General features: G+C 45.5%; 1 protein-coding gene across 1 annotated transcript in view; it reads right to left on the reverse strand.

The window, feature by feature from the left end:
• Window positions 1–3,413: 3,413 nt before the first annotated feature.
• The window catches only part of LOC115097185 (folylpolyglutamate synthase, mitochondrial-like), a gene marked incomplete at its 3' end in the record, with an annotated part of 58,973 nt that continues 35,052 nt past the window's right edge, over window positions 3,414–27,334 (reverse strand). The window contains 12 exon segments of the mRNA XM_029612767.1: window positions 3,414–3,564; window positions 4,585–4,647; window positions 5,588–5,686; window positions 5,798–5,896; window positions 5,899–5,941; window positions 10,188–10,265; window positions 10,460–10,562; window positions 10,678–10,739; window positions 10,855–10,932; window positions 11,104–11,218; window positions 11,318–11,382; window positions 19,357–19,410. Of these exon segments, the coding sequence (XP_029468627.1) occupies window positions 3,414–3,564; window positions 4,585–4,647; window positions 5,588–5,686; window positions 5,798–5,896; window positions 5,899–5,941; window positions 10,188–10,265; window positions 10,460–10,562; window positions 10,678–10,739; window positions 10,855–10,932; window positions 11,104–11,218; window positions 11,318–11,382; window positions 19,357–19,410 (1,010 nt within the window).

Here is a 27,334-nt window from a genome sequence, read left to right on the forward strand (position 1 = left end):
AAGCTGCTGTCTTCTGGTGTGTAGATTTCAAAAACCAGATGCAGGGGTTGACTGTGGAGGTGGCTGAGGCTTAGCCTGTTTTGGCTGACGTGAACACCTCTCTGAGGTTGACGGAAAGGTCGTGCAGAGGAGGTAGGAGGATAGTACCTACGAGGTCTGTAAAAAGGGCGTCTAGTGTCACGCCTAGCGGGTTTTCATACAGAGGATGCTGGATCCGATTAACTTAGACAGTTGACGTAGCGTCTCGTGATGATCTTTAAGTAAAGATACCGTGGCCTGTACTTCTCTCCAAAGAGGTTGTCTCCTGTGCATGGAAGGTCCATGTCTCTCTTGGACTTCCATTCTGAGATCGGAAGCCTTCAGCCAACCCCACCTCGTGCACTAATTCCCGTAGCTGATAAATGGGCCGAAGTCTCGAAAGAATCATATGCGGCCCTGACCTCATGTTTTCCTGACTCTAGCCCTTGTCAACAAGGGCGTTGAGTGTTTGTTGTGTTGTTGAGGAAGGGAATCTGCTAATTCCTGGACCTGTTTCCATAAATTCCTTTGATATTGGGTCATATATAGCTGGTATGCAGCTATATGTGACACCAGCATGGATCCCTGGAATACCTTTCTTCCTAAAGTATCAAGGAATCTATGTTCCTTTCCTGGAGGAGTAGATGAATGTGGCTTCTGCTTCCTTGCCTTTTTCTGGGCAGATTCCACAACAAAGGAATTATGTGGCAACTGTGGCTTTTGAAACCTGGTGTATGCTGGACCAGGTATGTAGCATCCGTTCTCCGATTAACTGCAGGCACAGAACAAGGATGCTCCCAAAGGCAGTCCTGAAGCTCTAGAAGAACTTCATGGATAGGTATTGCCATGATCTCCTTTGGTGCATCTACAAATTGTAGGACTCTAGTGTCTTATGTCGAGTATCCTCTTCAGCCAGCAGTTCACATGGAATGGTATCTGCCATTTCTTTAACAAAGTGTTGGAAAGATAGGTCCTCTGGTGGGGACTTTCTTCGCTCTTCTGGTGGAGAAGGTTCAGATGGAAGGTCATCACTATCAGTATTAGAATCAGTATTGACATCCTCCCAAGTATTTGGTGGCTGCTGGAAATAAGATCCAGAAGGATGTGTAGTATTCTGCGGAGGAGGATGCTTTTTGATTGTTGCAGATCTTGGTATTTGCTTTGGCATCGATGGAGGCAGAAAAGACTCGACTGAGAACCAAAGGGCACCAATGGCATCGACGGGAATCGGCCAATAAAATCTCCCAATAGACCAGGCTGCGAGGGCATCGAAGGACTAGGAAACTGTATCGAAGGCCTCGATGGAAAACGGGTCTTTTGTAAGCTTGATGGTCCAGGTGTATGATCCGAATCATGGTCATCGTCCTCAGATGAACTGGAATCGGAATTGGCGGTGCCGTCTGGTTGCGGGTGTAAAGATGGCTCCGATAGAGGTATCGTAGCACCCGATGGTACCGTGTCGGGAGGGCACCGAGCAAGGCATCGATCCTTGTTAGTAGTGGAGCAAATATGGTTGGCTTCGGTGCCGGAGCTGATGGTGGCATCAGTGTCGATGGAGTTGGAATTTCTTCCAAGCTTCGGTGACTGCTTGCTGAATCATCAAGGTGACTTCTTCTATTGACACTGGGACAGGGTTCTCTGTCTCCGGAGAAGGAAGAACTGGCGCTGCTGGTACTTCCACAACAGTATGTGTAGGTCCAGCCTCTAACACCGTTGCCAGTGGAGAGTGCCTCAGTGTCTCAGGTACAGAGGGTCATGGAAGCTCTTGTACCCAGACCCGTTTTGTCATCGGTTCGATCTCCTTCGAACTCGATGCGGTCACCGATGGATCCGAAGGAACGGAATCGGATCGGTGCTATGACGTTTTTTCTCTCTCTGTTCTTTACTGGCGGACGAGACGCTATTGAAGATCCCGATGGCGTCTGTGATGATTGGTCACCGAATTTCTTCTTACCTTGATGCTTTTCAGCAGAGGAAGCCAGCTTCGGTGATGACGCCGACGATGATGGAGTGATCCTTTTGAAAAGTTCCTCCATCTTGTCAATCCGGGCACGCCTGCCCTTCGGTGTCATCTGGGCGCAGGTCGAACATGCGCGGACATCATGGCCTGATCCCAGGCACAGAACGCAAATGTCATGCGGGTCTGTAATCGACATTGTCCAGGGACAATTAGGACATCTCTTGAAACCGGTGGCCATTGTTGAAATTTTTAAGGCCTGGTAACGGTCGGTGACTCGCGGATACCGGTTATAAAAATTAACTGGAATCGGTGAAAAAAGGCTCCAAAGAGCGGTTACCGAACAGAATGTCAAAAGGAGACCAGATGGGAAATTTTTGTGACAGAAAATATTAATTTTTGGTGAAATATTCCGTGAGGAAAAATAGTGAGAAAAACTCACAGAGCTCCTTCAACGCGAGGCTAAAAGCAGCAGGGAAAAAAAAAAGAGACTAGAGGAAGACCCCTGTGGATGCAGGGATCATGGCATGCTTAGTAGGCTCAGTGTGCCAGCCAAAAGTTTCTAGAAACTTTGACAGAAGCTTTTTCATGAGGGGGCTCCATCGATGATGTCACCCATATGTGAGGACTATCATCCTGCTTGTCCTGGGATAAGTAGTGCATTATACATGGCTGGAAATCTCTGTGTGCCATCGTAGTCTATGCTTCTGTCTCCTGATGCTCTCCACAGCACTCAAGAGAATGGATAAGCTCTGTCCAGCTCTATTTTCTATGGCCCCTGTGCAGAAATCATGCCCCTCCTCACCCCTCAACACATTCTATGGGCAGCCCTATGCCTCCAAAGCAAAAAAGCATTGACAGCATTACCAAAACATTCCCAGGAAATTCATTCTTTAAAATACATCTCACACACAATAAAGGTAATTTTCAATGGTCATTTACCCAGATAAATAAACTATCTGAAAATGACCACCCTGCATGCAGGTGAAAGTATATGCGTTCTACAGCGTATGCACTTTTATTTGCATTTTCCTGGAGGCAATTCCAGGCCACTGGCAAGTTGGGGCGGCAAAACGTGCAGAGTTCTGGATTTTCAAAACTTCATGTGTTGTTTTGGCCAGGAAAAAGGAAGTGAATCTCTGTGGGTACTTTTTTTTCCTGGGCAATTTTCAAAGGAAAAGCACACATATACTTTTCCTTTGAGAAAAAGGTAAAAATCTGTGAATGAAAAGTATCTGCCAACCCTGTGTTGGCCACAAGTTTTGAAAATTGCCCTCAATGTCCCTTTTCCCTGCACCACCTACTGAACGCACAATTGTATAAAACGCAAGTACAGAATGTGATTCATGCACAGCCTGTAGGTCTCGTCAATGCTCCATCACGTCAGCACATACAGATCACGTCTGCAGAAAGCCTTCACCCCGCTCCCTCTGCTTACGTGCTAGGCTTCTCTTCATTGAGTGCCACATCTTGGAACCAGTGCACACAGGCCTGCATACTGCTGCTGGTGTGGGCTCCATCGATGTAATAGGTGAGTGCCCCATGCTGAAGGATCTGTGTACGGCCCAGCCACTCCGTCTCTTGTAAACCTTAAGGGGAAAGAACACCATAAAGGGGGGAACAGGGATATTATGAGGGAAGGAGCATAGCCTAAGACCACCCATGTGAGAGGCAACAATAATCCATGAAGTGTTTTGTATCAGGAGTGAGTGTAACCCATGAAGTACATCACAAGGGACAAGACCACCAAGTGAGCAACAGGGAGGAAAGAGGGCAAAAAGGTGGAGTTGTTCTTCTCAATTTACTAATAAAGGAGGCAATTTTCAAGCTGTGCATTTTGAGTCAAAGTGCACAGATACTTTTTACTCTTCGGTTTTGCACCAATTCTCAAAGTGAAAGAGCACACCTACTTTCTATGGGCATTTGTACCTGCAGCTACGTTTTTCATGGAAAAATGCTTTGCACAGATTTGAAAATGTGATCTATGCATATTCATTTCTTCCCTTGACCAAAATACATCTCCAGGAATGCCTCCTCTTAATGCTTCTAAAAGCTACACGCATTGTAGAACACCATTTATCTTTTAGTTGTACTGTGGGTGGTCAATATTCAAATGGTCAATTTATGTGAGTAGAATGATTTGATAACTGCCCTCTTACTGTACAATACCATTATTTAAGTGAAATAAGGAAGAGGTAAATGTCAGAGCAGAAGGAGCATGCCTGTGAGGTGTGGGTGCACCAGTGGGGGAGGGAGGAGTGTGCACACATACAGATGCACAAGTGAGAGTACCTCTAAGCTTTAGAGGTGCGTGTCTGTGAAAGCATATATGTATGTGTATGCATTTATGAGCCAGTGAGGGTGCCTCTGAATGTGTATATATGCGTTTGTACGCCAGTGAGGGTGCCTCCAAGTGCGCATATCTGGGTGTGTGCTTGCGCACCAATAAGGGTGCCTCTGTGTATATGTGCAAAAGTGTGTTTGCGTGCCAATGAGGATGTCTCCAAGTGTATGAGGGAGTATGTCTATCAGGCAAATGTGTGTATGTATTTGTGAAGGTCTCTACGAGTATTGTATATGTTTGTGACATACGTACAAATTTACCATACCAATGATGTTTCTTGAATATTGATTGTCTCTCTGGGCAGGTTCTCCAAAAGGTTTGTGCATACCTGGATAGGAATGAACCTCATTTGTAAGCCAGGGTTTGTTGGGAATGATCCGTGTCTCTCAAATTTACTGCTGATGCCCTTCGTAGTACTTGCATTGTGCTCATAGGCTGTAATTTTATAGGCAACATATCAAAATGGGCTTGGAAATCCTTCTTAATCAGGCAGTGGCACCCAATATAATTGGGAATATTTCTATATATCTTTCTGCTACATTTTCTTGGTCTTTGATTGCATCTCTTGATACTTAAGGATCTTTGCTTTCTCCATATGATTCACAGAGTAGTCGCTGGGTACCGACACATCTATCAGCAATGTCATTGTGTTTTTTCCTTACACCACAATATCCAGTTTTCTAACAATCAATCTTCCTATAGGTTGAAATGGGAATGTCCCAGATAATCACAACTTCTTTATTCCTTCTATTCTGTTGGGTTCACGCTCCCTGGTTTTTGGTTCATCAATGCTATAAATGTTTACACATTCTCTCTCTGAGGGGCTGTGTAAGCAAGTATAAGATGTCTGTGTATAAGCCTTGTGAGTACACCTCTAAGAATCTTCAGAGGGGGAGCGTGTACTGGGATGAAAAAGGGGAAGTGCTGCAGAGGGAGGGGAAAAGGGGACAGAATTCAAGAAGCCAATGAAAAGTTGACAAATATGTTACAGCCCCCTTCTGGAAGGGTGTAGAGTGTTTGTCCCTCTCCCTGGGATTGGGCAGGAAGAGGAGACCAGGGAGGGATCTAGCAGGGGCCTTTCGACTTCTGTAACTTTCTATGCTGTTACACCTCAGTGGCACATCTCTTTACAATCAGCTGAGAGCAATGTGGTGCTAGGGGAATAGCATGGACCTGATTTTTCAGTTAGCCTCAAAAGAAAATAAAGACTTTTTCTTTAAAGTACTGAACTGAAGAAGCAGCAGAATCACCAGAGGCTGGGAACTCACCCTGTACCATAGCAAAACTGGGTCGGAAGGCAGCAGCCAGGGGTAGAGGCTGCTTTATTAGATGGCAGGTTTGCCAGGATTCTTCCACCTCACCAACATCTGCCAAAAAAACCCCAACATACAGTTAGTTCCCTACTCAAGACACAGCATGCACAATATTAGAGGAACATCTTAAACAGGGTATATACAGTACTACAGTCACATCCTTACCGTGATATCCATGGCAGTGAAGCCACGCTTGTGCCAGCTGCAATGCCAGTGCAGCATTAGACCTCTGGTGCTCGCCTGCCAGACCCAAGATCAGAGCTTATCATTTTCATATGCATCCAAATCTGGGCACAAGTACAGGGGGCACTGCAGAGAGAAAACACACACACTCAACACAGGGTAAACTCCAGCCATGGGGACAGAAGGCAGTGGCAGACAGAAACATGCACACGTGCACAGGGGTAAACTCTAGTCACTAGGACAGAGAGAAAACCACACACACATAGGGTAGATGCCAGCCACAGAGACAGAGACAATGCAGAGAGAAAAACACACACACACACAGGGTAAAGGAGAAATTACTTACCTGATAATTTTGTTTTCCTTAGTGTAGGCAGATGGACTCATGACCAAGGGTTATATGCTCTCCTGCTAGCAGATGGAGACAGTAAGGTTTCACAACTGACGTCACTTGAAATACACCCCTGCAGTGACCTCAGCCCTTCAGTATTCTCTTCTAAAGTCATTGTGGACATACTATTGAAAAGATGATTAAAAATTGATTAAAAATGATCAAAAATGAATATCGTAACTGTACTCAACCAAACAAATGCTGAATCCCAGCAAGATTAAAGATGCCCTGATCTAGGGGTTGGGCAACAGCTTACCTGTAACCTCTTAGAATCGATATTCATTTCACAGACTATTCCCTAGCATCTTTATTGGGCAGCCATGGCTGCGATGCTGACTCCATCTGTCTACATTAAGGAAAACAAAATTATCAGGTAAATTTCTCCATTTCATAGCGTGTAGCCAGATGGACTCAGGACCAATGGGATGTACAAAATCTACTCTTAATCGGGGTGGGAGGCTAGTCTGCGGCCTAGTTAGCACTGCCCTCGCAAAGGCTGCACCCTCTCGGGCCTGAACATCCACGTCGCCATTCGGCAGATGTAGATGGGAGACAGCCTGAGCCCTAGTGGAAAGAGCTTTATCCTGAAAGGGTATGGCTTTCCTGCCTCTACATATGCTTCCGTGACCACCACCTTGATCCAGCGAGCTATAGTAGCCTGTGAAGCTGGTTCGCCCTGTCTCCTTACACCGTGAAGAACAAACAGGCGGTCCCATCTTGCGCACCAGCTCTGAAACTTCCAGATACTCTAATGACATAGAGAACTCACGTGTGCGGAGCAACTTGGTAATTACTGCCACCGAATACCCACGCTTCATCAGGCGAGCCCTTTCAAGGGCCAAACCATAAGACAGAATCAAGTTGGATCCTCGTGAAGGACCAGACCATGCTGAAGCAGGGTCCCTGTGCAGTAGAAGGCACAGGGGGTCCTCCACGAGAAGTCTCCGCATGTCTGTATACCATAGGTGCCTGGGCCAATCTGGAGCTACTATTAGAACTAATCCCCTTTGGTGCTCGATCTTATGGATGACCCTGCCCAGCAAGGGCCATGGAGGGAAGGCGCATAGTAAGTCCTCTTCCGGCCAGGTCTGAAATAGGGCGTCGATCCCCAGGGACCACTGATCTCTTCTGCAACTAAAAAAATAAAAAAGTAAAAAAAAAAAATTGGGGAAACTTCGCATTGTGAGATGCGGCCAGGAGGTTGATTAACGGAGGCCCAGTGATCTATCACCAGCTGAAAGGCTTTGACCAACAACGCCCACTCTCCTGGATTCAGACTCTCCCTGCTTAGAAAGCCTGCTCTGATGTTGTCTTTTCCCATGATGTGGGAGGCTGAGATCATCTGTAGATGTAATTCTGCCCATTCCATAAGGAGATCTATTTCTAGTGACACTTGCTGGCTTTGGTTCCCCTCTGGTGGTTGATGTAGGCTATCATTGTTGCATTGTCCGACATCACACGGACCGCCTGACCCTGGAGCATGTGGCTAGAACACTATAGACACGCCAATCTGACTGCTCGGGCTTCCAGGCTGTTTATGTTCCAGAGCGCTTCTTCCTTGGTCCAAACGCCCCTGGACCTTCAGTTCCTGACAGTGAGCTCCTCAAACCCAGAGGCTCACGTCTGTCATGAGGACCAACCAGTTCGTTGGGGATAGGCTTACAATCTTGCCCAGGTGAGCTTCCTGCAGCCACTCAGGAGCCGAGAACATACATCCATCAGTAGGTAGAGGCGAATCGAAGTCTTGAGACAGTGGGTTCCAATGTGACAGCAGGGAGCATTGAAGTGGCCACGTGTGCCCTCACCCACGGTACTACCTCCAGGGTTGACGCCATCAAACTGAGGACATGAAATAGTTTGCTCCTTACCCCGCCGCACAAACCCAGTGCCTTGATGGAGAAACCAACGAAAAGGAAAACTACTACTTTACTTTTTTTTTTTAATATTTTTTTAATCAAAACTTTAAGAGAAATTCAACAGACCACTTTCATGAAGCTCAGCAGCAGGCACCAGGCGTCGTCCTCGGGGGAGGGAACTGGCACTACCAGTTGTCCACCCCCAATAGCGAAAAGGACCAAGCCAATAAGGGTTTCCAACCATCTGCTCATCTACCTCAAAAATGAGAAGGGATGGCCCCACCAGGACCTGCCAACCTTCTGGGAGGTAGGTACTCCTCACACCTAAAACTTTGCCTAATTTTTTTTTTTTTAAACTAATCCTCAGACTGCAGGTTTTTGCACCACTACCATGTGCTGGAGACAAGGAAATACTGAGTGAATGCAAGTGGCAACACCAGGTTATATGCCAGTGTCAGCGAAACTTTCTGTCTCCATCCGCTGGAAGAGAGGCAAACCCAGGAGTCTGGACTGATCTGGGTACGTACAGGGAATATGTGTTGAGTGCACTGAAGCCTGCATCAGGTGCACTGTTGCATCATCAAAGGCCCGATGCATCTTACTAATGCACATCAAGTGAGCTGGTGTGCTGAGCATCAGGAATCTGGATGCACCATGCGTTAGGCAGGTTAATGCACCCTACTTTGGGCATGTCAGTGCATCACTCTTCTGGTGCTTCGGTGCACCATGTTTTGAGTGTATCAAGGGATCATGAATCGGATAACGCTTTATAGCACCATGGGCTGCTAGTGCCAAGGAAGGGTGACAATGCATCACAATGCTTATTTTTTTTTCAATGCAGGCTGGCTAGCATCAGGTATTGATGCCAGCTGAACTTGACGCCTTGGCCTGAGCAGACAGGGGAGTTTTGGAAGAGCTGCTGTTCAAATCCTTCCCAAGAAGGTAGACAACATTGCCCTGCAGGTGGAAGATCTACTACAACTACAAAGATATTTACACAGTTCTTCCATGCGCAAGGCCCTGAAGTACTGTGAGCGCAGGGGACATTTGTCCACAGGCTTCATAGATTTTCTAGTTGTGGTCGGATCCTAGACAGTGATAGCAGAATTCGTGACCACTGGTGAGCGACATGATCTTGCTACACCGAAGGTTCTTAAATCCTACTCATTGTAGTAGATTTTTTTTTTCTTCCGGCTCAACATTGTCTTTTTGCTGAGGTAAACTGCTTCAGTAATTCTCATTTTTGTTTTTTTTAGCCTGAAAAATGCTATTGTGTGGCTAGGCAGAAACAAGTTTTAAACACAGAGGAGAATTTGAAGAAAAATACAGAGAAGAGACGAAGAACACATCCGTGCTTCAGCTCGGACAAAATATGATTGAGGCTGCTCACAAGGGGCAATACCCACATGGGAACTCCCGCACATCCTCAGTAGAGCTAAAGCCTCTATAAGTTTGGAGAGACAAGTCCGTTCAGTGCTGTCAGATGTCACAATCATGTAATGGCTAATTCAGCCTGCTTATTGATGGAAAACACTCCAGCCACAAAGACAGAGGAGACCAGTGCAGAGAGAACACACACAGGGTAAACGCCAAACACTAGTCACAGAGACAGAGGGCAGTGCAGACAGAAAACACGCACACAGAATACACATTCATACACACGGAGTAAACTCCAGCCACAGAGACAACACACACACGGTAAATCCAACCAGATGGATAGAAGGCAGTGCAGAGAGAACACACACACGATAAATCCTGCCATGGGGACAGAAAGCACTGCTGAAAGAACACACACGCACAAACACTACCAGCTCTAAGGGTAGGGAGCACTGCAGAAAAATACACACAGTACGCTCAAGTACTGCTTAATGCCCCATCCTTGCCTCTCACTCAGCATGGGGCTCTGTACCTGAGATTTTAGAAGGACCAGTCAGGGGATATTATAGATAGAAAAAATTCACACTACCAAATCAATAATGTTTTATGCAATAATCACCCATTTAGACATATGTTCTCTACCTGAACGTTATATCTCTTGAGAGGCACAACGTCAGCAGAGCCAAATTCTGGAAGGAAATCCTCTCCCAATCTCTGAGGACAATCACTGATGGAAGAAAGAACTTACACCAATGTCTCTTGCTCTGTCTGTTAGCACCTGCAGAGAAGGTGCAGGCTGTGGCACTGTGAACGCTGGGACTCCAGGCTGTTGAGGAGAAAAATAGAAGGTGGGGGCAGGTTAACTTGATCATTCTTGTATCTGTATGTCCCACTAATATCTGGCTGGAACTGCCAAAGAAAAGGCTTAAGACCCTTATATGCTAACTTATAATCGTTTGAGCTTTAGAACAGTGAATTCTAAAATAACTGCAATGGGATCAGCTCCCCTCAGTGCTCTACCTTGAAGATGCCCCCTTTCTGCCAAGCAATCTTCTCAATGGTGTCCCCAAGGATGCTTGTGTGGTCGATGCCAAGAGAGGAGATACCACAAACCACAGGCTTCCTGTACATAAAAAAGGTGAGAGGCTGGAATAAATATTTGTATAAAGCTCTACTGGTGGGATGGTCAGCTTACCTCAGGGGCAGCAGTGCAAGGGCTCCCAGTCATGTTTCATTACCTGATAATATTAGTGCAGTCGTATGCTCCACCAATACCAACTTCCACCACAGCTAAATCCACCTTGCAGAACAGAAAAATATGTTAAACATGAACAGAGAAGCCAAGAAAGATCGCATACATTACAGAAAACACATAATACAAAATCTGTGGCAGGTACAAGGCTGAAGGACTTTACCTTTTCCTGCAGAAAAACGTGAAAGGCCATGATGGTGAGAAAGCGAAAGTAGGCAGGCATACTCAGGTGACAGGGATCCTATGAAGAAAGGAACACAGATTAAAAAATGATACCAAAGCAAGCATCCTAAACGATTCCAGCAACCCAAAATTAGAGGTAGCAGATGGAAATAAAGGGTTGAAGGCAGGTTTTGGAGGCATTGCTGTGGCAGAGCAGGCATTTTCTTCCCATCCTCCAGACCTCAATTACCTTCCTTTCATCCAGTCGGTTGTAAACTTGCCAAAAATATTTGGTGAAGAGCTCCTTGCTTATTGGCTGTCCATTAATTCGGATTCTCTCTCTCACTTGGACCAAATGTGGAGAGCTAGAGGAAGCAATGGAAATAAAACATCCAGCCTAAGGTTCCAGGAGAGACAAAATCCATTGTTTCTTTGTATTCCCAGACACCACGCTCTGAACTTACCTGTAAAAACCGGTCTTCAGGCCATACTTCCTGAGCATCTGTTCAACAAAGGCACAGGTGGAGCCCTACAAGAAGGAAATTGAAGGTCTGATGATAAAATATCCAGCACTAAACATAATCTCAGGCAGGGCCAGAATTCTCTATGACCCGATCTCAACATATATCGAGAGCCTGAATTCTCTGTGACCTAACCCAAGTCCAAAAATCTTTCAGTCCCACAATGTCAATCAAAAATATTCAGTATCACAGTGTCTTTGCTTTATTATATTTCTTCCTCGCTCCTGTATTTCTTTCCTTCCCCTCTTATAATTTCTTTTATGCAGGAGATTGCATTTTCTTTTTAATGAAATTGGAGAAATTGCTTACCTGATAATTTCATTTTCCTTCGTGTAGACAAATGGACTCAGGACCATTGGGTTTTGTGCTCCCCTGCTAGCAGATGGGGATGAAGTCAGGTTTCAAAGCTGACATCACCCTAGATATACCCCTGCAGTGACCTCAGCCCTTCAGTATTTTTTTCAAAAAGCCATTGTGGATATATTATTGAAGAACTTGATCAAAAACTGGAGACCGCGGGGAGGAAAGGAAGGACTTGTGTGCCTAGAGGACCTTGGGCGAATCGCTGCTTGCGCTCTTTGGTGCTTTGAGAGAGAGAGAGAGAGAGAGAAAGAGAGAGAGAAAGAGAGAAAGAAAGAGAAAGAGAGAGAGAGCATGAGGCTCTACCTAGAGGTCGGATCCCACTGACGTCATCAGCAAGCGCCCGGAACACCCTTAAAGCCAGGGCCCTGTGGCGCGCAGCCGCACGCCAAAGGGGCGCAAAATGGGGAAGAAAAGAAAATCTAAGATGTGGACCTCCTCTCCGATATCCTCCTTATCAGTAGGCATGGACCAATGAATGACCACATTGTTCGTGTGGGTGAGTCATCCATGAAGGACTGGTAGAGGGAGAAATTCACCCTCGGGGATATCCAAGTCCCGCGTCCGCTCAACCACCCCTCCAACCTGCCATAGTGCAACTAGCTGAAGAGTTAACTTCAGTTAGGACCACTATGAGTTCTCCAGCTGTAACCTCCCAAACTCCCTTGGGAGTCGGGAGTTCTGGGGTTGAAAATCATTTGAGATTAACTTCTCCAGGAACATTGGGAATGGAATGTGCTCCTTTGACGATACCTTATCCCTCTATTTTTCCCCTTATGAGTGAAGTAGTTGATGAAGGAATCGAAGAACCAGAAAATGTTACTTTATTAGATGTATGGAGATTGGTTGCTAAAATGGATAAAAAGATGACTAGTTCAATGTCTCAGATTCATATCTTTTCTGTAGAAAAGAGAACAGAGTTTGAAGATCAGGATATTAGGATTAAGAATGTGGAAAATTCTGTTTCTATGTTAAATTCGCAGTTTAACCCTTTTGCAAGCTGCCTGTACATCCTTTATTAAGGATAATCTTATCCTTCATAATCAGATTTGAGGTGTTGGAAAATGAAATGAAATCATGTAACTTACCTTCCTTAAATTTCCTATTTCTAGATTACTCCCACCTAGAGAATTATTTAGAAAGTATATTTGTGAAGTATTATCTTTTGATGCAGATAAGATTCCTGTTATATCAAAAATATATTATCTTCCAAATAGGAGAACGATCCCTGCTCTGGAAGGGGAAATGGATGTCTTGGAGAGTCCTGGTGTTTCCATCTTTTTAGAAGTCTCCATAGATAATATTTCAACTAGAGCTACTTTATTGGTCTCATTTTCATCGAAGCAGGATAAAGATCTGCTTTTTTATACATATTTCCAGTGTAAAGAACTGTTTTTTTGTGGACAAAAAATTCAGATCTTTCCACATGTATCCAGGGCTACTTAAGCTCATAGGAAATATTTTCTCTCTTTTAAACAAAGCGCTCTAGATTTAGGTGCCAGTTTTTTTCTTAAATTTCCTTGCAAATGTTTAATTACTTATCAGAATAATAAATTTGTGTTTCTGGATCCTTTGCAGTTGGATCGTTTTCTAAGAGATAAGTCTCAGTGTTAATGTATTATTTTTCAATTTGGTTGGTAAGGTGTAATTTGGTTATAATAATGCTACTGACACACTTAATAGTCTTGTCCTTTCTCTATTCCCCCTAGACGTGAGCTAAATAAGACTGAATTTATGGATATTATATTAGATATATTTTAAGTTTTTTTTCTTTTATTCCTGGATTATTTCATTTGTAATAAATGATGTAACCTAATAAATAAATAAAAAAAAAACAAAAACTGGAGACCGCAACTGTACTCAACATAAGCGCTGAATCCCAGCAATACAATAGATGCCTTGAAATAGGGTCCTTGAAATAGGGCAACAGCTTACCTGTAATCATATGAAATAGAGGTTTGCCTCATGGGCAATTACTTGGCGCCTCTCCTGGACAGCCATGGGCGGGATGCTGAGTCCATCTGTCTACACTAAGGAAAATGAAATAATCAGGTAAGTAATTTCTCCATTTCCTAGCATGTAGCCAGATGGACTCAGGACCAATGGGATGTACAAAAGCTACTCCTGAACGGAGCGGGAGGCTGCCCGCAGTCCGGTTGGCACCAACCTCGCAAAGGCTGCATCCTCTTGGACCTGGACATCCAGGCAGTAGAACCTGGAGGTGTGTATAAGGAGGACCATGTCGCCACTCGACAGATGTCAGTGGGAGACAGTAGTTTAGCTTCTGCCCAGGATACTGCCTGAGCCCTGGTAGAATGAGCTTTGACCTGTAGAGGTAAAGGCTTCCCTGCCTCTATTTAAGCTGCCCTGATTACTTCCTTGGTCCAGTGAGCTATGGTAGCTCACGAAGTCACTTTGCCCTGTTTCTTTCTCTCGTGAGGAACAAACAAGTGATCAGTCATGCGCACCGGTTCTGAACGTTCCAGATACTGCACTAAAAGTCTACTGATGTTTAGATGGTGAAGGAGGCGGTAGTCTTCCGTGTCCTTGTGTCTATCCGGGGACGGTAAGAAGATGGATTGGTTCAGGTGAAATGCCGAGACTACCTTTGGTAAAAAAAAGAGGGGACGGTGCGAGGCTGTACTGTTCCTGGAGTAAATCGAAGGAACGGTTCCCGACAAGACAGCTCCTGTAGTTCAGAGATGCAACAACCTGAGCATGTTGCCATCAAGAATAGTCTTAAGTGTTAATAGGTGAAGTGACAGACTGTGCAGGGGTCTGAAGGAAGGCCCTGCCAGAAAGGCCAATACTAGACTGAGGTTTCATAGGGGGACCGGCAACTTTAAGGGTGGTCGGAGATATTTAACCCCTTGTAGGAAACGGGCCAAGTCCAGATGCACCGAACAGGTTCCACTCACCTCAGTCCTGAAGCCGGAGAGGTCTGCCACCTGGACTTCAGGGAGTTGACAATCCTTTGTTCAGAATGTCCTGTAAAGATTCCAGGATCATGGTGATTTGGGCTGTTCACGGAGGTACTACACGCTCCCCAAACCAGGCCTCAAATATTCTCCAGATCCGTATGTACATCAGGGACGTTGAAAACTTCTGCGCGTGGAGCAATGTGGCAATTACGTCCGTCGAATATCCGCGCTTCATCAGGCGAGCCCTCTCAAGGTCTTCGTGAAGAATCGGGCCTTGCTGGAGAAGATCCCTGTGCAGGGGGAGGCAAAGGGGACTCTCCAAAAGAAGCCACTGCATGTCTGCCTACCAGGGGGCACCTGGGCCCACCAGAAGGACTAGACATCTGTGGTGTTCGATCTTGCGGATGATCTTGCCCAGTAGAGGCCAAGGGGGGGAAGTCGTTCAGTAAATCCTCCTCTGGCCAGGTCTGGACAAGGGTGTCGATCCCTTGGGAGCGATTATCTTGTCTGAAGAACTGGAAACCTTCGCATTGTGAGATGTAGCCAGGAGGTCAAAGGATGGGAGGCCCCAGTGATCTATTAGGAGCTGGAAGGTTCTGGTCAACATGATCCATTCCCCCGGATCCAGGCTTTCCCTGCTGAGAAAGTCTGCTCTGACATTATCTTTTCCCACGATGTTGGAGACAGAGATCCCTTGCAGGTTTAACTCTGCCCATTCCATAAGGAGGTCTATTTCCAGAGACACTTGGTGGCTCGTTTTCCTCCCTGGTGGTTGATGTAAGCTACTGTTGTTGCATTGTCCAACATCACTATTTTATCACTCTCCAGTTGTTATCTTTTAAAATCTTTCCAGTCTTCCATCTTCCAGGTTTTCGCTCCCTGTTTAATGTAACTTTACCTTCTTAAATTGTTAATTTGGTTTCCCCCCTGTTCCATTGTAAACCGGTACGATAAGACCTTCGTCTTGAGTATCGGTATAGAAAAAGAATTTTAAATAAATAAAAATAAATCACGCAGATTGCTTGCCCCTGAAGCCTGTCAGGCATGCTAATCTGACCGCCCATGCTTCCAGGCGGTTTATGTTCCAGTTCACCTCTTCCTCAGTTCATCACCACTGGGTTGCCAATTCCTGACAGTGAGCTCCCTACCCCCGGAGGCTCGCGTTTGTCATGAGGACATTAAGCGCCAAAGACACTTAAGGCGCTTCTCCATGGACACAAGGATACCACACCAAAATTTGTAGAAACAAATATATATATATATATTTTTTTGTATTGTATATCAATAAGCAAGACAGATATCCTTGGGAGATACAGATGGCAGGACTTCTGTTTATGCAAAGCACTACCCCCTGTTTCTCAATGTGCACATTATTTCATCTATAAAAAGAAGAGGTAGCTAATCTGAAGTAAATAAGTCCCTGAATTGCATGAACCTATGGGAGTATCATGTACACAGTGTCTCATGTCAAAAAGAAGATAAATTAAACCTATGTTACCCTGATCCCCCTTCCCAAATTGAGGCCTAATTGCCTGGTGGTCACATTAATCTTCCATTAGTCCTTTGTCCTGTAATTTTTTCACCCTCAGTTAAAATCCTGAGATTCTGACCCTTTCCTTCTGCTTTTGTGTGACCCTACGACCCTCCATCACAAGTTTTAGACAGCTCCGGCTGCTGTCCAGATGTCTCCTGTAATTCCTCCAGGTCAGGCTCAATAGCGCATTTAGAGTTCACATGGCCAGAACTGCAAGCAGGCCAAGGCAGCAGAGGATTCTGGGTTAATCACAGTTTCCATGTTGGTCTCAGGCTCAGGCACATATAATCAGAATGATCCAGCTCGGTGGGGAGAGGCTTACACCCTTGCTTATGTGAACTTCCTGTAGCTACCACTGGAGCCAAGAGCATACTTCCATTGGTAGATGGAGGCGAATCGAGTAGTCTTGAGTCAGTGGATTCCAGCGTGACAGTAGGGAGTGTTGGAGAGGCCGCATGTGTGCCCTCGCCCACGGCACTACTTCTAGGGTAGATGCCATGAGGCCGAGGACCTGGAGATAGTCCCACACCGTGGGGCACATTGTGTTCATCAATTGACACACTTGGTCCATGAGTTTCCTTCTCCTCAAGGGAGGGAGGAAGACCTTGTCCTGCTTGGTGTCTAACTGGGCTCCCCAGGTATTCTAAGGACTGGGAGGGTTTGAGGCTGCTCTTATCCATGCTCACGACCCAACTGAGTTCCTGTAGGAGAAGCTGACCCTGCTGGTCACATGGAGGCTCTCTTCCAACGACTTTGCCCAGATCAGCCAGTCCAAGTAAGGGTGCACCAGGATCCCTTCTTTCCTCAGTGCCGCTGCCACGACCACCATAATTTTGGTGAATGTTCTGGGGGCGGTTGCCAGGCCAAAGGGCAATGCCCAGAACTTGTAATGGCAGCCCAGTACCGCAAAGCGCAGAAAACGCTGATGGTCTTGACAGATTGGAATATGAAGGTAGACCTCAGAGAGGTCCAGGGAGGTTAAGAACTCTCTTGGTTGCACTCCCATTCTGATGGCGTGAAGAGTTTCCATTGGAAGTGGACTATCCGCAGGTGACAGTTGACGCTCTTAAGATCCAGGATGGGTCAAAAAGAACACCTTTCTTGGGTACGATGAAATAGATGGAATAACGCCCCGTATTTACTTGGGGTGTAGGTACCGGAGTTATCACCTCAGACTGAGGAGCCTTATCAGTGTGGATTCCACTACCAGGTTCTTGTGCTGAGCGTGGCAAGGTGACATGAACTTGCCCTGAGGAATACTGCAAAATTCTAAAGCATAACCTTCTCATATGATGTCCAGCATCCATTTGTCTGACGTGATCTCGACCCACTGCTGATAGGGGGCCGACTATCCCTCTTCTATCTCCTCGTCCCAGGGAATCCCATTCCAGGTCAAGCAACTCCAGGATAGCTTCCAGTATTGGGAAACAACAAGAGGCTTTCCGTAGAGACACCAAGATGGGGTTCTTCTTTGGTTCCGACATAGGGTCCGTGCCCAGAACTCCCACAGTCTTCAGGGTCTGGGAGCCTAGGACCAGTAATTCATCTCTGTGGAAAAATCGAAGCATGGTCCAGTATGGTTCCAGGCCTGGAGGGATTTCCCCATCCTCCAAAGAATCCCCATCGTCTGTGGTTTCTGCATGCCTGTCGGGGATAGCCTTGGTGAGGCAAGGCATGACCAGAGACCTGCTGACAGGGCTGGGAGGGTGATGCCTTCCCAGCTGGGGTTCCGCTTGAGCAGGGGCTGACTGTGCCTGGACAAAGGTTTGGAGGACCTGAAAAATTCCAACCAAGAAAAGGCCACTGGGTCCATATTTGGCCCAGGAGGGACCAGGATAGGGGCCACTAAACTGCCCCTCTCTCGGGGAGGATGCAGCCCCGGAATTGCTCAAGTCTGGGATGCTGCCCAATAAGGTCGTGGCTGACCCGTCCTCAGACTGAGATGGGCCGGTCTTGGAAAAGTTCTGAGAATTCAGCTCTCCCTGGGCCTCCTCATAGTGCTGACACAGACAGAATTCCAGTTCAGACTGTGCAGCCCTAATATGGCAGGCAGTGCAAAGGGAGTGTTGTCTGAGCTTCTTTGCCGCCAGGGCCATAACTTCTGTAGGTTGTGCGTTTAGCCGGTAGCTGCCTCCAGAGCGCGCACAAACTTGTCTCGGCACACGTAGAACTAAGCACCTGGTTGCGCATTAAGGAATGCGTGCACTTACGCACACATTAGGCGCACAGAGGGCCGGCTCACACTATGCATACCGACAGATGAAGGGGGAAAATGGCGCCGCACCAAACCATGCGCAAGATAGCGCCGCTATGGATCACCACGTGAAGAGTCCACCAAGTCGGAAGCGGGGCCTAGCCCATCAGAGGGGGGGGGGGGGGGGGGGGGGGCTGCTCAACCCATTCGGAAACCCCCTTCTCTCGCCCAAACGGGATCGGGAACGATGTCGGTACAGCATGCCAAGCAAGGAAACCAGAAGAAAGATTTACTGAAGCCCTTCCACGTCTCTGGATCGAAGTTCTTCTCTACTTACCTGGTCTCAGCGCTTACTGGCTGAGTACAGAGACAGTCTCCGGCTGCGGGGGAAGAGGGTATAGGCCTTCAGCACCGCACTTGGCTTCTGCACCCGCTGCCTTTCAGCTGCTTCAGCAGCAAAGTCCACACCGGGAGCTGGCTACCAGACCAAGGCACACCTCTGAGGGATCTCGGAAATCACCTCAGGAATTCTCAACTGGGGGCGGGACTTTTAGGTATCACCACAGGAGAGCGGGGCTCAATCTTTTCAATTTGAAGGTAAAATTTCTCCTTGAATTAGTACTGCAATCTCGCTAATACCGCTGCTGGTGTGGAGACAGTGTCCACATCTGCTAGGAGACGGAGAGATAGTGAATGGCTGAGGTCACTGCAGGAGTATATCTAGTGTGACATCAGCTTTGAAACCTGACTCAGTCCATTTGGCTACACGCTAGGAAAGTTCTTATATTTTTTCTGTTGTGTTATCAATCCTCTTGTTTCTGTTACAAAGTTTTTGTGCTTATTTGAAATACCATTAAAAATAATGTTAAAAAAATATACATATATTCAGTATTCAAAATGTCATAGGTCTTCAGCAAGTCCCTTGAAAGCACGGATGATATTCTTATCCCCCTCTATCTAGATGACCTCTCACCTTGCCTTTTGTTCCAGTCACATGGATAATGTTCAGCTGATCCAGGTCTTCTACCTAACAAAATGCAGACAACTATAAGTGAGCACAGAAGAAACTGTTCACTAATAAGGAAACATCAACAGCCTGCAGCCACTCCACCTGGGATTTGGCTCCTATGAAATTATAGAAGAGTATAAGAGGAACAAAGCATTGAACACAAGCAGAGAAATTAGGCCAACGAGATAAATCCACTGAGAAGAAAGGAGATTGCAGAGGATACGATAACACTGTGCTTGAGAGCTCCATACAGAGTTATGCACTGGATTATTCATGTGAGAAGGAACTGGTAGAAAACAGAAGGGACAAGTTAAATCAGACATAAGTTTACTTTAAAATCCAAGGAAAACGTTTGGCCCAGCCCAAAGTCAATGCTGTGCAAGAGACTACATTCAGCTACTCCTCCTCAGGACAGCAAAAGTAAGGGGATGCTGCAGAAGGGTTGAGGCCCAGTCAAAGCACGGCAACACCTAGGGGTGGGGACTCGAGACATTCACCAGATGAGGTTGTGATTCTGGAACAGCATTTGTTTTAAGTCCTCACATTTATATTTACTATACACAACAAAAATTTGGTTTCTGTTGTCACTATGATGGCGATTTGAAAATTACCATCCTCTCTCTGCCTACAAGCACCGGCAGGCTGCCATAGCGCACACAATTTTAGCCAGGTTCAAAGGAGGCATTCCGAGAAGCATGCTTAAATCGGAGGAGGAAAATGGTGTGTGCACACACTATTTTACTTCTCCATTGCCTGTACACATAACAGGTGCACTGTACACGGACAAGTTTAGCACACATTCTTTATGCTACTTAATTTTCAAAGAGAAACCAATGGGGAGTTTTAAAATTAACCACAAATATGCACGGTAAAAGTACTCACACTAAAATCTGCAAAGGTGTGGGCAAGGATGAGAAAATAATCTAAGAAAGTTTGAGAAGTGGTTGAAGGTTTGGCAGTTAGGATTCCCTGCCAAGATCTGCAGAGTCATGCACTTGGAGTGCAAGAAGGGGGCAAGACCTCGGGGCAATATGTACTTGATGATCTGAAAATAACAAAGATATGTGATAAGGCAGTAGCTAAGGCCAGAAGGATGCTTGGCTGTATAGAGAGGCCACATCTCAAAAAGGATAAAAGGGAGGATAGAAGTGGCGCAGAAAAAGGTAACCAAAATGGTGAGAGGTCTGTAGCAAAAGACATGAGAGAGACTAGAGGACCTAAATATGTATACCCTGGAAGAGAGGAAAGACATGGGGGTAGGATACAGAATTTTAAATACCTGAAAAGTATTAATAATGCACATGAATCAAATCTTTTCCAATGGAAAGGAAGCTATAGAACTAGGGGTCATGATATGAAACTCAAGGGAGTAGACTAAGGAACAACTTCAAGAAATTTTTCTTCACAGAAAAGGTGGTGGATGCATGGAATGCCCTCCTGGAAGAGATGAGACAATAGCAACGGAATTCAAAAGGGCATGAGAAACACAGTGGATCCCTACTGGCTAAAGGATGGAAACAAAAAAACAGGGTAAAGAAGAGTTGCTTACCTGTAACATGTGTTCTCCAAGGACAGCAGAATGTTAGTCCTCTCACATGGGTGACATCATCACATGGAGTCAAAATGCGGAAAAACATATCAAAGTTTCTAGAAACTTTAACTAGGCACACTGAGCATGCTCGGCATGCCCTCTACCACACATCCACGCGAAGTCCCTCTTCAGTCTTGTAACTTAGAATTACAATAAAACAAAAAATAAGAGAAACCCAACTCCACGGAGTAGCGGGCGAGTTTCGTGAAGACTAACAACCTGCTGTCCTCGGAGAACACCTGTTATAGGAAAGCAACTCTGCTTTCTCACGAAGACAAGCGGATGGTAGACCTCACACATGGGTGAATTCCTAGCTACAGACTTTTCCCCAAACACAAAATGAGGACCAATAGACACCTAACTAGGTGTCAAAGGGCACAACACCACCTGTGCTTTTGGTAACAGAGGGGACGACAGCCTGAACCCAAACAACAGGCCCTAGGTTGGGAGAGTTGGGTTCTACATCTCAAACAGGTTCCTGAGGACAGACTGGCCAAAACTACAGTCATGTCGGCCATCCCTATCCAGACCGTAATGTAATGTGAATGTGTGGAAAGAACTCCACGTCGCAGCCTTACAGAACTCCATGGAAATTGCTCGCAAGTGGGCCACAGACACTGCCATGGCTCAGACCGAATGAGTGTTGATATGACTTCCAAGATACAGTCCCACCTGGGCATAACAGAAGGAGATGTAATCTGCTAGTCAATTGGATATTGTCTGTTTGGCAACAGCAACACCCAACCTATTTTTATCAAAAGAAACAAAGTTGGGTGAATTGTCCAAGAGCTTCTGTCCGCTTCAGATAAAAAAGCTAAGGATCCCTTGCAGTACAAACTGTGCAGTGCTCGTTCACCTTGGTGCAACTGGGGCCTGGGAAAGAATATTGGCAGGACAATTGGCTGGTTAAAGATGGAAATCCATCGCTACTTTAGGCAGAACTTAGGGTGCATACGCAAGACCACCCTGTCATGATAAAGCTTAGTGTAAGGTGGATAAATCACTAAGGCTAGAACTTGCTGACCCTGCGTGCTGAAGTGGCCACCACCAAAAATATGATTTTCCAGGTCAGGTTCTTCAGGTCACAGGAGCGCAGCAGCTCAAAAGGAGCTTTCATCAGCTGAGCTAACACCACGTTTGAGGTCCCAAGACACAATAGGAGGCCTTAGGGGAGGCTTCTATTGAAGCAGTCCCTGCATGAAGCGTACAACTATAGGCTATACAGAAATGAGCATACCATCTACACCGTGAGGGGGATAGACAACTGGCATCAGTACCGGTGGTGACCGTCGCGGACCCCGGGAATCAATGGAGGATGGGTGCTCCTCACCAGGGGGTTGCTTCTTGGGGCATCATGACAAAAGTTGGTGCATCCGTGTGCATAGACTGGGACCGGTGCCGATGCTTCTTAGGCTTCCCTCGATGCTCGGCCCAGTCTTTCCCTGGTGCAGAGGTCGACAACAACAAACCCAGCACCCTCTGCCTGAAGGAGATCAACAAATGTCGGTCTCCGGAGCCCCTATCCACCAGCGACCTCAACAGAACCAATGGGCCCACCGATGGTGAGGTGTCCATCAGTGTGGCTCAGAGGTCCTTTGATACCGATGACTTGGGCTTCTTCAACCCGAAGAGCTGATCCATCTTGAGTCGAATTAGTTGCCGCTTCGGCGTCATCTGGGTGCAGAAGCATTAACCCTGGATATCATGCGATGCTCACAGACAGAGGACGAATACTTCATGAGGATCGGTGATCAATATGGTCCTCGGGCACTGGGAGCATCGGTGAAAGCCGGACGTGGCCATGATGGGGCAAAACAAAAAGGATAGAAGGACGGAACAATGGCGGCAGGCATCGATGGCTGGCAGGCACTGAGGCACCACCAAAATGGGGGGGGGGGGGGGGGGGGGGGGGGGAAGAACCGACCACAAAAAGAAACTTACCCAAAACACCAAAAACCCTGACTGGAGACATTACGGGGAGGCACAGAGAGTGACCCAGTGACAGACCAAAGAAAAGGATTGCGAAACCATGCAAAAACCAAGTTTTCTACAAGCAAAAGCCAATCAGACTGCAAGGCTCACAGCTCCGTGGAGAAAAAAAAAAAAAGACTGAAGAGGGACCCTGCATGGAAACGTGGTATAGGCTGGGAAGGCTCAGTGTACCTAGTCAAAGTTTCTAGAAACTTTGACATAAGTTTTACTTATCGGGCTCCATCTGATATTGTCACCCATGTGTGAGGACTACCATCCTGCTTGACCTCAGACAACCTATAATAATTTTTGGTGAAACATTTCTGCATGGCGGTAACCTGTACAGAGTGGAAGTCATAACCAGCCAGTGGTACATTCAAGGGATCCATCTGGGCATATCTTATAGTAAACATGTGTTTTAGCTATCTGGCCATTTATAGTACTTTAACAAAGTTTAATCAGGTTCACTCATGTTGGCAGTAGGGCAAGGTAAGTCTGCACTTGTGTTTCTATGATCAGAGCGGCGCCAAGCAAGAGGGAATGAATAAAGTTGGGAAGGAGAGGTCTGGCCATCAGCTGCTTTTACGGCTTAGATTAGGCTTTCTGAGGCAAACTTGCATGGAGTAGCAGTTATGACTCAAAGGTGAAGGAGAGGAATATGTAGAGGATGAGGAGGAAAAAGCAAAATTGCATAACAAATATTTCTGTTCGGTGTTCACTGTGGAAGGGCCTGGAGCAGTACCATATAAAACAAACAAATAAGATCAGAAGTGAGGTAAACAATCAATTTTCAGAACAGTCTGTTCATGAGGAGTACACTAAACATGAAGTAGCTAAGGCAATGGGGCTGGATAGGATAAATTTGAGGGTACTAAAGGAGTTTAGAGATGTCATGGCAGCAACTCTGGCTGATCTTTTCAATGCTTCTTTAGAGTCTTGAGTAGTTCCAGAAGACTGGAACAGAGCAGATGTGGTTCCTATTTCTAAAGATGGAAGTAAGGAGGAGGCTTGGAACTACAGGCCAGTTAGTCTGACCCCTGTGGAGAGCAAACTAATGGAATCGCTGCTAAAACAGAGGACAGTGGAATTTTTGGAATCCAATGGATTTCAAGATCTGCGGCAGCACGGTTTTACCAGAGGTAAATCTTGTCAGGCAAATCTGATCAATTTCTTTGATTGGGTGACCATATAGTTGGATCAAGGGAAAGCACTAGATATAGTATATTTGGATTTCAGCAAGGCCTTTCTGCACAGAAGACATCTAAATAAATTGTGCACCCTTGGAATGGATCCTAGACTGGGTTAGAAACTGGCTGAGTGGGAGACAAGAAAGGGTACTGGTAAATGGAGTTTTCTCCGAGGAGGGGGTTGTTACTAACAGTGTGCCTCAGGGATTGATCTTGGGATCGGTTCTTTTCAACATTTTTGTGAGCGACATAATGAAAGGTTGTTGAGAAACTATCATCAGCAAAAAGACAAACCTAAAATCTGTAACAGGGTGGACAGCCAGGAAGGAGTGAAAATGATTAGGTAGGATCTAGCAAAGCTTGAGGAATGGTCTAAGATCTGGCAGCTAAGATTTAATGCTAAACAAATGCAGAATAATGCATTTAGGATGCAAAAACCCAAGGAAAAGGTACAGTATTAGAGATTAATCTCTTCTGAGCACAGAGGAAGAGTGGAACCTGGAAGTAATTATAATTGATGATCTTAAGGTGGCCAAACAGGTGGATAAAGCAGTGGTAAAAGCCAGAAAGATTCTTGGCTGCATAGGGAATGTTCAGCAGAAAAAGGGAGGTGATGTTGCCCCTGTATAGGTCCCTGGTGAGATTTCACTTGTAATACTGTGTACAATGCTGGAGACCTCACCTTCAAAAGGATATAAACAAGATGCAGTCAGTCCAGAGAGAGTGGCTACTAAAATGGTTAGTGGTCTTCATTCTAAATCATATATAGATTTAAAGATCTACGGTAAATGTATATCCTAGAGGAAAGGCGAGATACGATAGACATTGAAATATCTCAAACGAGGTGAACCAACCAGGCGTGCATTAGCTCCTTCTTACTTTCATTTGTTTTTCCTGGAAAATGCCTCATTCTGACCGCAAACAAAGGGATAAGGAGTGCAAGGTCCTGGCTGCTCTCTTCTACCCCCTTCCTTGTGCCTATGGACGCTCACGTATGTTGGGGAGTTAGTGCTCTGGGAGTGAGTTCGCAGGAGGACGACCAGGAGGAAGCTGAACTTGGTTCCCTCCCTGAGGAGAGGACAGCCCCTGTCAATCTTGCTGAGGCAAGATTACAGGAACCGCGATAGGGTTTTGAGCTGACAGAAGAAACTGCCGGCATTGAGCCTCATTCAGAACCCGTGGGGTTTGTTGGAACTGCCTCACAGCCAGAGACTCTCGGCGTTACAGGGGAGGTTGCTGGAAGAGCTGCTCCATGGCAGTCAGGAGTTTTTGTTATTGAGCCATTGTACATTCAATTCTCAGAGCTAGTAAGACCTAAGCAGTTTACCTTTGAAACTATACGGGAGGCTATGCAAACTTTGAATAAAAATATTTCTGCTCAGATTACCCCACTTGTATCTTCTGTTAACTTAGATGCTCGTTTGAAACATGTGGAAAAAGAGTCTAGGGAGACTAAACAATTTTGTGAAAGTTTTAAAAATCATATGGAAAGCTTCTGTTTTACAGCAGGCACTGTGTACCCAAAACCAGCTACTATCAAATAAATTTGAGAATATGGAAAATCAAATACGAGGGCGGAACCTTCTTTGTAAAAATTTTCCAAAGGACCCACATGTTCCACCTAAGGATATGTGGAAGAGATATTTAACAGATATACTTAAAATTCCTGAGCAAGATTACCTGTTAATCTCAAAGATATATTATATACCTTTTTTCAAAAAAGCCCGCCCCCTCAAAATAAAATGCAGGTTCTTCTACCTGTAGGGTCTGGTAATTTGAATCTTACTGAAATCTTGGAAACATGTGAGGAAAATGCAGTCACTCCGGCTACTTTAATTGTCTCCATTCTATTAGAGTCGGGCAGAGATTGGATTCTTAAAATGTATTTCCACCATCGCATGGAATCTTTCCTAATCCTGAAAGTATAAATTTTTCCATATCTCACTAGACAGACACAGAAGTAAAGGAGACAGACAATTTTTGTTAATGAAATCCCAGGTTCTTGAACTAGGGGCATTCTTTTTGCTGAAATTTCCTTGCAAACACTTGATAAAAATATTGTGATGTTTCCTATGTTTTCTCCCAATTATCCACTTTTTTTGAGTAATAAATCTGGGGGGGTTCTAACTTCTCCAACCTGCATTGGTAGAGCGCAGAATATCCAGTAATAATTAGTCCTCTTATTGTAATAAGCTACCCCCTTTAGTGTTAGTGATTTCTTAACTGTTTTTTCCTCCTGGGGCTGTGTATATTGTTCCCCTTTATGAGGACTAGGATTATATTTGATATGTATTATTTCCTATAATATTTATTCATATATTTCATTTATGTTTGTTACATTTATTGATTTTCAAGTGGATTGTTGAATTATATTTTGTAAACGCATAAATGAAAAAAAAAAACCACCAAAGGTGAGCCTTTTTCAATGGAAAGGAGGCTCTAGAATGAGGGGTCATGAGATGAAGTTGAAAGGAAGTAGACTCAGGAGTAATCTTAGGAAATATTTCTTTACAGCGCGAGAGTGATGGTTATATGGAACAGCCACCCAATGGAAGTGGTAGAGAAACACAGTATCTGAATTCAAGATAGCAAAGGATAAATACAGGGGATCTCTAAGAAAGTGATGACAATTATAATGCTAAGTTAATTGGATGGATAGGCAGAACCATGAGCCATACGGTCTTTTTCTGCCATCATGTTTCTGTTTCTAAACACCTTTCTGGGCAGACTGGATGGACCATTTTGGTCTTTAAAGGAAAATTAGTTTCTTACCTGATAATTTTCGTTCCTGTAGTACCAAGGATCAGTCCAGGACACCTGGGTTGTGACTCCGCACCAGTAGATGGAGACAGACCAAAACTTGTGGGCGGAGCATATATGCTACTGTGCCAGTCACAGCCCCTCAGTCATACGTAATGTCAAAGTAGAAAACTCAGTTAGTCAACCAGAACCAACTAGCAAAACACTCCACTTAAACGGAAATGATTCCAAATCCCTTCGGGAACCAGGCTCCCCAGCCGAGAGAGCCACAACAAACAAGCGGATAGATGAAACAATCAACATGAGCGGACTCTCCGTTACTTTAGTGTAGCACTGCAGGCGGGATCCTGGACTGATCCTTGGTACTACAGGAACGAAAATTATCAGGTAAGAAACTAATTTTCCTTTCCCTGTACGTACCAGGATCAGTCCA

The sequence above is a fragment of the Rhinatrema bivittatum genome, chromosome 8 (assembly GCF_901001135.1).
Source record: "Rhinatrema bivittatum chromosome 8, aRhiBiv1.1, whole genome shotgun sequence".
In the NCBI taxonomy this organism is placed as follows: domain Eukaryota; kingdom Metazoa; phylum Chordata; class Amphibia; order Gymnophiona; family Rhinatrematidae; genus Rhinatrema; species Rhinatrema bivittatum.